This window comes from Mirounga angustirostris, unplaced genomic scaffold (assembly GCF_029215605.1).
Source record: "Mirounga angustirostris isolate CCGP_5_RB_7025 unplaced genomic scaffold, mMirAng1.0.hap1 SCAF_2, whole genome shotgun sequence".
Classification (NCBI taxonomy): Eukaryota; Metazoa; Chordata; class Mammalia; order Carnivora; family Phocidae; genus Mirounga; species Mirounga angustirostris.
In genome coordinates, this window is record NW_026991710.1 from 71,300,837 (window position 1) to 71,314,200 (window position 13,364).

At 40.7% G+C, this 13,364-nt stretch overlaps 1 protein-coding gene and 2 non-coding genes across 11 annotated transcripts in view; 2 read left to right on the top strand and 1 right to left on the bottom strand.

Moving 5' to 3' along the window:
• Positions 1-12,972, top strand: part of HERC3 (HECT and RLD domain containing E3 ubiquitin protein ligase 3) — a 128,711-nt gene extending 115,739 nt beyond the window's left edge. For 8 of the 9 annotated variants that reach the window (XM_064584788.1, XM_064584792.1, XM_045880764.3 and 5 more), the window contains 3 exons: positions 8,761-8,944; positions 9,177-9,279; positions 11,241-12,972. In XM_064584788.1, coding sequence (XP_064440858.1) covers positions 8,761-8,944; positions 9,177-9,279; positions 11,241-11,449 — 496 coding nt within the window. In that variant the 3' untranslated portion in view covers positions 11,450-12,972. Of the gene's footprint in view, positions 1-8,760; positions 8,945-9,176; positions 9,280-11,240 lie in introns of those variants that run through there. The other variant, XR_010409467.1, reaches the window with a different exon arrangement.
• On the bottom strand, positions 1,777-1,883 carry LOC123849095 (U6 spliceosomal RNA). The gene has a single exon (XR_006791938.1). It is a non-coding gene; the product is annotated as a U6 spliceosomal RNA (small nuclear RNA).
• LOC123849150 (small nucleolar RNA SNORD21) lies at positions 7,589-7,684 on the top strand. Its single transcript, XR_006791976.1, has one exon. It is a non-coding gene; the product is annotated as a small nucleolar RNA SNORD21 (small nucleolar RNA).
• Positions 12,973-13,364: the final 392 nt, after the last annotated feature.

A 13,364-nucleotide genomic window follows, 5' to 3' on the forward strand; every position in this document is an offset into this window, starting at 1 on the left:
CGATTTTGGTGGGGTCTTTGTCTGGTTTGGGATGAAGGTAATGCTGGCCTTATAGAAAGAGTTTGAAAGTTTTCCTTCCATTTCTATTTTTTGAAACAGCTTCAGAGAACAGGTATTAATTCTTCTTTAAATGTTTGGTAGAATTCCTCTGGGAAGCCGTCTGGCCCTGGGCTCTTGTTTGTTGGAAGATTTTTGATTACTGCTTTAATTTCCTTAGTGGTTATGGGTCTGTTCAGGTTTTCTATTTCTGCCTGTTTCAATTTTGGTAGTTTATACATCTCTAGGAATGCATCCATTTCTTCCAGATTGCCTAATTTGTTGGCATATAGTTGCTCATAATATGTTCTTATAATTGTTTGTATTTCTTTGATGTTGGTTGTGAGCTCTCCTTTTTCATTAATGATTTTATTGATTTGGGTCCTTTCTCTTTTCTTTTTGATAAATCTGGCTAGGGGTTTATCAGTCTTACTAGTTCTTTCAAAGAACCAGCTCCTAGTTTTGTTGATCTGTTCTACTGTTCTTTTGGTTTCTATTTCATTGATTTCTGCTCTAATCTTTATTAATTCTCATCTCCTGCATGGTTTAGGCTTTATTTGATGTTCTTTCTCCAGCTCCTTTAGGTGTATGGTTGGGTTGTATATTTGAGACTTTTCTTCTTTCTTGAGAAAGGCTTGTATTGCTATGTATTTTCCTCTTAAGACCACCTTTGTTGCATCCCAACGGTTTTGAACAGTTGTGTTTTAATTTTCATTTGTTTCTATGAATTTTTAAAATTCCTCTTTAATTTCTTGGTTGACCCATTCATTCTTTAGTAGGATGCTCTTTAGCCTCCACGTATTTGAGTTCCTTCCAACTTCCCTCTGTGATTGAGTTCAAGTTTCAAAGCATTGTGGTCTGAAAATATGCAAGGAATGATCCCAGTCTTTTGGTACCAGTTGAGACTTGATTTGTGACCCCATATGTGATCTCTTCTGGAGAATGTTCCGTGTGCACTCGAGAAGAATGTGTATTCTGTTGCTTCAGGATGGAATGCTCTGAATATATCTGTGAAGTCCATCTGGTCCAGTGTGTCATTCAAAGCCCTTGTTTCTTTGTTGATCTTATGCTTAGATGATCTGTTCATTGCAGTGAGTGGGGTGTTAAACATTCCCTATTATTATTGTATTATTATTATTACTATTAATGTGGTTTTAAAATTTTGTTATTAATTGGTTTAGATAATTGGCTGCTCCCAAGTTAGGAGCATAAATATTTACAATTATTAGATTTTCTTGTTGGATTTTAATTATGATATAGTATCCCTCTTCATCTCTTTGGTTTAAAATCTAATTTGTCTGATATAAGGATTGCTACTCCAGCTTTCTTTTGATGTCCATTAGCATGATAAATGGTTCTCCACCCCCTCATTTCAATCTGGAGGTGTCTTTGGGTCTAAAATGAGTCTCTTGTAGGGCGCCTGGGTGGCTCAGCTGGTTGAGCGACTGCCTTCGGCTCAGGTCATGATCCTGGAGTCCCGGGATTGAGTCCCGCATCGGGCTCCCTGCTCGGCGGGGGGTCTGCTTCTCCCTCTGACCCTCTTCCCTCTCGTGCTCTCTGTCTCTCATTCTCTCTCTCTCAAATAAATAAATAAAATCTTTAAAAAAATAAAATAAAAAAAATAAAATGAGTCTCTTGTAGACAGAATATCAATGGGTCTTGCTTTTTTATCCAGTCTCTTACCCTGTGTCTTTTGATTAGAGCATTTAGTGCATTTACAATCAGAGTAACTATTGAAAGAAAAATATGGAACGCTTCACAAATTTCCCTGTCATCCTTGCACAGGGGCCATGCTAATATGCTCTGTATCATTCTGGTTTTAGTATGTGTGCTGCCAAAGTGAGCACGCTATGTTTTCTTCTAGAAGTTTTATAACTTTAAGTTTTAGACCATGTTCCTTATTGATTTAGCTTTTATAATGGTGTGAGGTATATGGATATATACCTTTTGCATATGGTATTGTGTTGATCCAGCACCGTTTATTGAAAACACTCTGTTGAATTGCAAAGTTGTTGAGAATTAATTGACCTTATTTGTGTGGGGTTATTTCTGGGCTTTTTGATTCTTTTGCATTGATTTATATGTCTCTCCTTTCATCAACACTACACTTGAAAACTGTAACTTTATAATAAGTCATGAAATTAGGTAATGTTCAGTTCTCTAACTTTGTTCTTTTTCAAAATTGTTTTGGCTTTTCTAGTTACTTTACCTTTCTATATTAATTTCTGCATCCGCTTAGCAAACTTTTTTAAAGACCCTTACTAGAGTTTGAATTCAGACTTTTAAAAACCATTGACAATGGATATAGTACTTGCTTTTTTAAAATTTATGTGTTTTAAAATGTCACTTCATTTAAAATGTCTCATTTTGCAGACTTTATGGACTCTAGTATATAATTGAGGCTGCAGTAACACAGAATTGTGAATAATGTAGATGAGCTATCATGTTGTGAAACCTTGATCTCAGCATATTGTAATTTCTCATGTAGCTGTCACATTGGAAATGAAAGAATCAAGGCAGGGCAGAGGGAGGGCACTTAGGTGAGGTGGTTGGGAGCACATTCAGACATCTGGCTTCAAGTTCTGTCCCTGCCCATGAACTAGCTGTTTGTCTTGGATTTAGTTCTGAAATTGGAATAATGACAATTTACTTGAGAACTTTTGACAATGGAAAATAATTGAAAATTTATCTCTGCAATCTCAAAAAGCTGTTGTTTTAAAAAGTGTGTGTATTTATTTTTATTGGGACATAATTCTCATACCATTCACTCAAAGGGTAGTTTTGAATATTCACTGATACAGTGTGTATCTAAGAATTTATTGCTGTGACTAGCACCTGATACACTTTATAAATGTTAATGATCATTATAAAAGAAAAGAATGTGTTTAGAGCAATCCTAATTGACATACAGAGATTAAAGTCTCTGTATGAGTTTGCTAGGGTTGCTATCACAATGTACCACACACTAAGTGGCTGAACGATTTATTGTCTCAGTTTAAGAGCAAAGTGTTGGCAAGGTTGATTCCTCCTGAGGCTTCTCTCCTTGGCTTGCAGATGGCCATCTTCTCCTTTTGTCTCTTCCCATTGTCTTCCCTCTGTGCATGTTTCTGTGTCCAAATTTTCCCTTCTTATAAGGACACCAGTCATGTTGGATTAGGGCTCAGCCTGATGATCTGATTTTAACTTGATTACCTCTGTAAAGATCCTATATCTAAATAAGGTCACCTTCTGAGGCACTGGGAGTTAGAACTTCAATATATAAATTTTAGGGGGACACAGTCCAACTCATAACACTCCATCCTCCAGTCTCCAAAAGTCATGTCCTTTTCACCTATAAAATACATTCACTCTATTCCAACATCCCCCAAAGTCTTAACCCATTCCAGCATCAACTCTAAGTCCAAAGTCTCATTCATGATGGTTAATTTTAGGTGTCAACTTGGCTGGGGTAGTTAGATATTTGGTCATATGTCTGTTAGGGTGTCTCTGGATGAGGTTAACATTTGAATGGGAAATTGAGTAAAGCAGATTGCTGTCCCTGATGTGCGTGGGTCTCATCAGTTGAAGGCCTGAACAGAACAAAAAGGCTGAGTAAGAGGTACTCCTCCAGCCTGACTGCCTTTGAGCTGGGACATCAGTTTTTTCCTGTCTACAGACTGAAGCATCAGCCCTTCCTGAGTCTCATGCCTGTTTGCCTTTGCACTAGTAGAACTACACCATTGGCTCTCCTGGGTCTGCAGCTTGCTGACTGCAGATATCGGGGCGTGTCTGCCTACATTTATATACATGTATGTGCACCCCCCCACACACACAACCCTACTGGTTCTGTTTCTCTGTAGAACCTTGGCAAATATATCCTGTAAATATCATCTGAATCAGGTATGGGTGAGACTCAGAGTTTGATTAATCCTGAGGTAAAATTCTTCCACCGCTGTGAAGACAGACAAGTTATCTGCTTCCAAATATGATCATGGGCATGGGCATAGGATGGACATTTCCACTGTAAAAGGGAGACATCAGGAGAAAAGAGGCCATAGGTCCCAAGCAAGTCTTTGACCTAGCAGGGAAAATTTCACTGGATTTTGAGGTTTGGAGAATAATCCTCTTTGGGTCTAGGCTGTGTCCTCTGGCCCACAGGGGTGGTGGCCCTACTCCGGGGCCAGGAAGTTACTGGCCCTAGTTCCTCAACCTGTGCCCGTGGTGGCAGGGAGAAGCTCACCGGACTCTGATTTGCCTTTGGGACCATTTTTCCTTGTCTTAAAAGATAACACCTGTTTACAGCCAGTTGGTTCGTTCTGTAGGCTCATTGCATACCAGTAGAATCCCAGAAATCCAATAGCCACCCTTTGTTTTGTCCAGCTCTGCCTCTTTGGTGCAAACTGGCAGTGTTTCTATTCTTGAATTTTTTTTTTTTTAAACTTTGTTGGCTTTCCAGGCAATTCATGGGGGTCCAAGTCATTAGACAAGAGGGTTCTCCACAGATCTTTCCTGGATAACCACATTTCTATTCCTAGCTTCTGCTGAGATGATTGATAGGATTCATGAATCCATGTGCTTGATCTCTTCAGCAAACCATTTTTCAGCCATACCCTTGGCCCTGTTTCCAGAGGGTTGTTATCTGGGTAGGCTAAGAATTTTCCAAACCTTGAAGTTCTAATTCCTTTCCGCTTAACAATTCCTTCTTCAATTTATTCCTTTCCTCTTTCATTTTACTGTGAGCAGTATGAAGAAACTAGACCACACCTTCAGTACTTTGCTAGGAAATCTCCTGAGCTGAATATCCAAGTTTATCACTTACAAGTTCTCCAAAACACTAGAACACAATTTGGCCAAGTTCTTTGCCACTTTATAACAAGAGTTCCTTTCCTCTAATTTCCAATAAATAACATGTTCCCCATTTCCATCTGCGACTTCACCAGAAGCATTTTAATATTCATATTTCTTGCCAAATTCTGTTTATGATGTATGTTTATTTTCTGACAACACAAGCTTTCTCTACAGCTCTCTTCTTTTCGTTCGGAGCCTTCATCAGGATCTCCTTTGCTGTTTCTATCAACTGTCTCTTCAAGGCAGTATAGGCTTTTTCTATTAACTGCCTCAGAACTCTGACAGTCTCTACCTGTTACCCAATTCCACAGTCATTCTACACTTACAGGTCGTTGCTATTATAGTACCCCGCTTTCTGGTACCAAAATCTGTATTAGGCTTCGAGATGTATATGTGCAAGACAGAACTAGTAGGAGGTGGTGTGTGCATGTGCGCACACGTGTGCTCATGTACGTAAATGCAAGTAGACCAGGCCCAGGATCTGCAGTTGGCAGGCTGCAGACCTAGGAGAGTGGTTGTAGTTCTGGGGCAAAGGCAAGCAGCCTTGAGACTCGGGAAGGGCTGATGCTTCTCTTACAGTCTGGAGGCAGGAAAATACTGATGGCCCAGCTCAAAGGCAACATATATGTGTGTATATACATACATATATAGAGAAAGAAAGAAAGACAGAAAGAGATACTAATCGTTGGGTACTGCTCACGTGATTGTGAGGCTGCCAAGTTGTGAATCTTCAGGGCAGGCTGGCAGGCTGAAAATTCTGGCAGGAATGAATGTTGCAGTCTGGAGGCCAGATTCCTTCCTCTTTGGAGGATGTGGAGGACCTCAGGCTTTTAAGGCCCTTAACTGATTGGGTGAGGGCCACCCACAATATGAAGACTAATCTGCTTTACTCAGAGTCTATGGATTCAAATATTAATCCTATCTAAAAAATACCTTCACTGGGCGCCTGGGTGGCTCAGTTGGTTAAGCGACTGCCTTCGGCTCAGGTCATGATCCTGGAGTCCCGGGATCGAGTCCCGCATCGGGCGGGCTCCCTGCTCAGCAGGGAGTCTGCTTCTCCCTCTGACCCTTCCCCCTCTCACGTGCTCTCTGTCTCTCATTCTCTCTCTCTCAAATAAATAAATAAAATCTTAAAAAAAATAAAAATAAAAAAAAATAAAAAATACCTTCACAGCGCCATCTTGACTGGTGTTTGACTAAGTAACTGGCTACCATAGCCTAGCCAAGTCCACACATAAAATTAACCATCACCGTCTACAGTAAAAAATCATGCTGATGGTGCTTCTCTTAGGCAGTTGTACCAGGAAAACCCTCTTCGTTTTATCCAATGGGTTTTAGGAAAGTAGTACATTAAATGCGGTGTAAGAAACTTTCAGCATCTGTGGTTAAGATGTACAATAATCTTTCTGTATTAGTGGCTTTTATTTTAAAAACTCAACATTGGGGCACCTGGGTGGCTCAGTCGTTGAGCGTCTGCCTTTGGCTCAGGTCATGATCCCGGGGTTCTGGGATCGAGCCCCACATTGGGCTCCCTGCTCCGCGGGAAGCCTGCTTCTCCCTCTCCCACTCCACCTGCTTGTGTTCCCTCTCTCGCTCTCTCTCTCTCTCTCTTTCAAATAAATAAATAAAAATCTTAAAAAAAAACAAAACAAAACACTCAACATTTACCCCATCTTAGAGATGAGAAAAGAAAGGCTTAGTAGTTAGCACAGGGGACATGGCGGAGCCTGCATTTGAATCCCTTCTGCTTCACTTCTCCGCTGTCCGACTGCCTGTTGGTTAGTTAGGGGTGAGATGGTGGTCGTGGAAGAAGTGTTTGCTTGGAGGAAACCTAAGATGTTCAAGGGGAGTTTTACGAAGTAGGATATTATGGTGAAGGATAAGTAGAAAGGATCTGTCTACATAATGTCAGATTTATTTAATTTTTAGGAAAAAAATTTAAGATTTTTTTTTTTTTTTTTTTTTTTTTATTTATCTGAGAGAGAGAATGGGAGACAGAGAGCATGAGAGGGGGAGGATCAGAGGGAGAAGCAGACTCCCTGCCGAGCAGGGAGCCCGATGTGGGACTCGATCCCGGGACTCCAGGATCATGACCCGAGCCGAAGGCAGTTGCTTAACCAACTGAGCCACCCAGGCGCCCCAGAAAAAAATTTAAAATACAGAAAAGTACAGACTAAAATGACAGACATCTTTGTATGTATGAACCAAAGTAAACAGTATTTGCTTCAGTTTTGTAATAAAAGAAAACAATGACCGAGATTCCTGTGCCTCCTCTTACTTCCTTCCCTCTTGTCCACCCTCCTCTCTCACCCAGGCAAAACACTGATGAATTCGATGCCGGTTCTTTCTTGATTTTATACTTTTGTAATGTGTATGTTAAGACCAATTAATTAATGCTTTTATTTTTAAAAATTAACCCACATTTCTTACCTACACCACATATACAATTTCAGTCATAATAAACAAAGTCTTATAGCCATAAACCATTCAGTAATAATTGCTAATATTTACAAAGCAGCCCTGGTTCTAAGACCTTTACATGTATTTACGCATTTAATTTTTGTAACAGTCCCATGGGTTATATATACTCTTATTTTTCCCATTTTACAGATGAAGGGATTGAGGCACAGAGAGCTTAAATAACTTACCCAAGGGTCACAAGATGTAAGTAGCAGGGCCACTGCCCCTTACAGACAGTATTGTTATAAATGTTAAAAAAAAAAACACTGAATGATGATACCGCACTAACTGAGCAGTCAGTAGTTGGTCCTTTGGTTGCATATGATGCAGTTAATTGATTCAAGATGGGACTGATGGCAGGGAAAGAAAAATGTAGAAAAACAACTTATGTAAATGCTATCATAGTGTACTTAACAATCAAACACTTGGGTTTCACTCAAACATTGTTCTTGAGATTCTGTTCGTTTTGATAAATATGGGCCTGGTTAATTCCATTAAAATAATGTGCTTTATGGTTTCTGTCTTATGATCGTACCATCTTCTTTTGGTCCATTCTCATATTAATGGATATTCAGTTTTGTGTCTTCCATTCTCTATATTACAAGAAAATGCTGCAGTGAACATCTGTGTACTTGTCTTGTGCACTCAGGTGAGAGTCTGTCTGGGCCCACCCCCCTGGTAGGGGAGTAGCTCAGTTAAAGGGTATTTACATTTTCAGCTTTTCCAGGTATTGGCAACTTATTCTCCCAGATGTTATGTCTCAGTTCACAGTTGACATTCGTGCTAGGGAGAGACCGGATGTATACAGACAATGGCCAGACCATATGTAAAAATAGAACTCTGACCTGCAGCCTGCAGACACCTGCCCAGGAAGCCAGCCCCTTATCTACAATAAGCAGCCCAGGAAACCAGCTTGCTGTGAGTCAGACTTGCAGGAAGTCACTGTCTTAATTTGCATTTGACTGATTACTAATGAGATGGAGCCCATTGTATAAGACAGTACTTTCCAGAAAGGAGTTATGAAATTACCTTTTAGAATAGGTGAGGATTCCAATAGCACATGGTTTAACATGGTTTCTGAAGAGAAGGGAGGAAGCCTAGAATCGTTATCTTAGACTTTTTCTTTAAGCAGAAAAAGTCTGTATTTTTTTCCAAACTAAATTTTAAGGAGGACAGTAAGCGAGATGAAAACTGGAGCTCCTCAAGTAAAATGAAGTCAGTGGTATGGTTCCACGTGCCTAGCCGCCTCCCCTTCCTGCATGTCTTCCCTGCCCCTAGATCACCTGAAACGCTGGTGGAATCCTCGGGCTGGCTGATAGGCTCCAGGATGCCTCCTGGCGCGAGAATTTGACGAAATCCCATTTTTCATCTCTCTACACCCAGAACCTCTACCAGACTTGGGGCTGACTGTATTCTGTTTCTTTGGTCTTCTGGCAGGCAGGAGTTCGTGGATGCTTACGTGAATTACGTCTTCCAGCTCTCAGTTCACGAATGGTACACAGCCTTCTCCAGTGGCTTCCTAAAGGTGTGTGGTGGCAAGGTGCTTGAGCTCTTCCAGCCCTCCGAACTACGGGCTATGATGGTGGGGAACAGCAACTACAACTGGCAGGAACTGCAAGAGGTGAGTAGAGATGGGACTGTCTTTCCCTCCGAGGAAGCAGCCGTGGCCTGGCTGGGTGGGCCCAGAGCCTGGTCTCTTTCCAGGCGGTCTGTGCTTGAGAAGCAATTGGAGGCCTCCTTATCTCATTGGTTATTTCTTACTCTCAACTGCAAACGGTGCACAAATGTATGTCCTCTATAATATTCTTCTTCTCTAAGATAGGTTTTTTTTTCTATTTGTCTTTTTTGGGCAGACTGCCATCTACAAGGGTGATTACTCAGCCACACATCCCACTGTGAAACTATTTTGGGAAACATTTCATGAGTTTCCATTGGAAAAGAAGAAGAAGTTTCTCTGTAAGTATCAGTCATGTTAACATGGTGTTTGTCCACACGTTAGTGTTGCATATGGTGAAGGATGATATACCCCGTAAGTTAAGGTCAACTCTTAAATGAAAAAGAGTAAGTAAGGGGAATATATTTCCACTTCTTTTCTTAATGAGATCTTAGGCAAACATAGGTCGTACTTCCGTATTTGTTGCCTGATAGGATGTGTTGCATGAAAGAAAGAAAAGAAGCATTTCACTGATTTTCAATTGCTTTAGAAATATTAGTTATTTTATATGTGAGTATGCTAAAATATTACGTTGATAAAATCTAAATGGATTAACTTCCCTTATCTCCCTAGGCTTTTGAAAAATTTACAGTGTCCGCTACAGATGTAACTGGGGAGATATGATTTAGAATAGCTTTACTGAGATATGATCCACAAAGCATACAATTCACCCAATTAAAATGTATAATTCAGTGGTTTTTAGTATATTCACAGAAATGTGATACTATCAGTGATTCTTAGAACATGTTCATCACCTCAAGAAGAAACCTTGAACTCATGAGCAATCATTCCCCATTTCCCCCCAGCCTCTCACCCCACCCGACCCCCACTTACCAATCTGCTTTCTGGCTCTGTGGATGTGCCTATTTTGGACATTTCACATAAATGGAATCATACAATATATGGTCCTTTGTGACTGGCTAGGTGACATTTGAGAAGGGTAATACACTTGGAAAGGAGAATGAAGCCTAGTTTACATGAACACGTTCAGCCTTTCAAAAATAGTTTTAGTCTTTGTGTCTGTATCTAATCAGGGTCAGAAATTTGCCAGTGAATAGTATAAAATTTTTATCTGTATAAAATAAAACAACATGATTTGAAAGGCAGTCCCTTTTGCTTTAAAGCATGAGCATATATTAATATTAATGCAAGGTGTACTCCCAGATTCTACTGCTCCCACAGAGTGAGGATGAGAGAAGTGGGGGGAGGGGCGGGCTTATACAAGAATGTTTAAAAAAAGCCCTGCTTCTCCTCTGCTTAGTTCCATTGGCTCTTGAGAATCAGTGGCATATAAGTCAAATGACAGGTTAAGGTTTGTCAAGGGAACTCGTAGGGCTGTACCAACCAAGAGGAGCATAGTCATGGAGATTTCCTTGAAAGACATTTTTCTGTTCAGAGATCATTAGACTTGTGGAAATTTTTAGTAACTCTGCAGATATTGGCAAGAATGTTTATATACCACAGCCTCAGGTAATAGGTTTTTTGAAAGTGCTCCTTAACCAATGATTTGTTTGTAGTAATTCCCAGCAATTTAACTCTGAGGTTATGTAGTGCTAGAAAACATGGAAAGACAGCTGTGTTGGTCGCTCTCTCTTTTTTTCTTTTGCCAAGTCACAGTGTGTTACAAGAGTGAAATGTCTAACATAACATCATTGTCAGCTCTTTTGGTTTAAGAAAATTAGGGAAAGGAACAAACAGATCCCAAGTGGATATTCACTAGCTCAGGAGGGGTATATACACTAGACCCTTGGCCAGAGGAGACCTTGAGGTCCCACAGATGATGGTCTTCTTCCTGGCTTCCCCCTGAGGTCAGCTCTTCTTTTCCTCTCTGATTTTGTGACAGCTCATAACATTTATGAGGACATACATTTGATTGAGGCCATTTTTTATTTGAGGGCATCTTTCATTTGGACGGGTGGTTTGTGTCCGTGTATAATCAGGGTCTGAAATGAACTAGTAAAAAACAGAATTTTTTTCCATATAAAACAACAACAACAAAAAACACCCCAGGATTTGAAATGCAATCTCTTTTGCTTTATAAGAACGAGCGTAGATGAGTATTCATGCAGTACATAATGGCACATAAAAGTGTACTTCTCAGGCGAGCCACAGGGTGTCACGCCTCCCTCTCCTTTCCGTGGAGGGCTGCCGGGTGCTGCTCCTCAGCGGCTTGGCTCGTCATGTCCTTTCCCTTTCTCCTCAGTGTTCCTGACGGGCAGCGACCGCATTCCCATCTACGGCATGGCGAGCCTGCAGATCGTCATCCAGTCCACAACCAGCGGGGAGGAGTACCTGCCCGTGGCCCACACTTGCTACAACCTTCTCGATCTCCCCAAATACAGCAGCAAAGAGATCCTGAGCACACGGCTGACCCAGGCCCTTGACAACTATGAAGGGTTTAGTTTGGCTTGAGGCGCCCCAGCGTGCCCCAGATTTCCCTCCTTTCCTCAGTGTCCACATGGAGGCCCATACAGAAAACCATGGGGAAGGGAGTTCTATTTTTTTATTGTCTAAGTGGGTTGGGACTTTTGAATCCTGAACCTGGTTGATGTGTTTCTGGGCTTGTGAGCAGTAGGCAACCTTTTTGAAAAATCAGGGGTTGGGGACGGGGGTGAAAAATTGGCATTTTTGTTTTTAAACCAAATTACCTAGTAGTGTTCCTGGCACTTGTGAATATGTTGCACTCTGCTGGAGAAAATGGCAGTGGGTTTTTAACCTCTTATTTCCCAAATGTCTCTCTCAGCCCTGCTGTTTGCTCACAGTGCTTCCTGTCCTCCTCATTCCTCTGCAAGAATGATTTTGACTGATGCGTCCTTTCTCACGTGCACGTGCAGGACAGCTCCTCTCTCTGCAGACTTGGACATGCTCCTGGCTTGTTGCAGCCCTACTCTAAGGACTGAGGAGGCAAGGACTACTTTAGAAAGTCCCAAATACAGCAAGCTGAATCTGGGTCCATTATTTTGGCTGAACTCTGGAGAATTAAGGGGAGCCTTTATGAACACATCTTGCTTTAAAAAGAAGTTATCAAGGGAGTAGCAATCTCCCCTTGGCCCTGCCTATTCCTGGACCTTAAAGATGTGCAGAGCAGCTTAGCATTGCAGCTGAGCCGAATTTTGTTTTGTTGTTCAGCCAAGTCCCTTCGACAATAAGGTGAGGTGATAGACTCCTACTCCTTTGGTTATCTCGCTTTTGGAGCAAGTTGCATTAGTTTTTTTAAGAGTGTCTTCTCCAAGGAAAGTAGAAATAATACACTTCTTGTTCTCTTTCCCTATCAATTTATGCCCTCTGCCTCTTTCTCTTTCCTTCCTCTCCTTCCCTTTCTCTCTTCCCATCCAGTTGACATGGGAAGACCTTCAACTCACTTCATCCCATTGTTACCTGATTTAATGCTCCCTTCCTCTTCTAGTGGATGCATGCAGTCTATTTTTTTAATTTCTATTTAAATTGCAAAGTTTCTATTTTTTTTTCTTTTCCCCAATTGCTAACACTTAAGGACATTCTTTACTATGGGACTTTTGTTTATTGCATTTGAAATGTTTGTTTACAGTGGGATTTCAGGGGGGATTGTGTTTAGAGCAAATATATGTATCAAAAATAACGACATGCTCAACCTTCTTCATCATGGGATAAGAAAATTCTACATGATCAAAGAATCCATGTCAGCCTAATTTTAAATTCCTAGTCACTAGAGGAAAGACTTATTTATATAAAATGAAGTATTTATGAACTGTGATACAGCATCAGATCTCAATGAAGGATGTAGATTTTTGCTTTTTTTTTTGTTTTTAAAACTTATTTCAATTGCTAAATTGGTAGTTTTTTCAGTCTTTATAATACAAGATTAAAAAAGATATACAGTTATATGAAATGTTTATTTTCTATGTGTGTGCATATAGTTCAATATAATGCAATAAATTTGGTGTTTTAACTTAAAACTATTTCTTATTGTATTTGCAGAATGGGTAGCTTGCTTTCAGTAGAATTATCTACTCAAGTAATATAAGGTCAAATTTGGTTCCAGTAATAAGAAAGACCAAGCAGTAGGGAAATGGAGAAGAGAGCAGGGGCAGGATCCAAGGGAGGGGGAGCAGGTAGCCTGATGGATGGATGGGATTTCTGAAGGTTGTGATGGGTGAAAAGACATTTCACATGGAGGGGAAGGGCCAGGAACAATTTGAAGAGAGCATCAGAGGAAATAGAATAATGGTAAATAAGATGGGGGGGGGGCGGGTAGGGAGAAGGTAGCTTTGGGGTTGAGGAACCAGGCTAAGCAATGGAACTTGAGTTGGTAGCCAAGCAAGATTTGTCAAAATGTTCAGAACTTTGG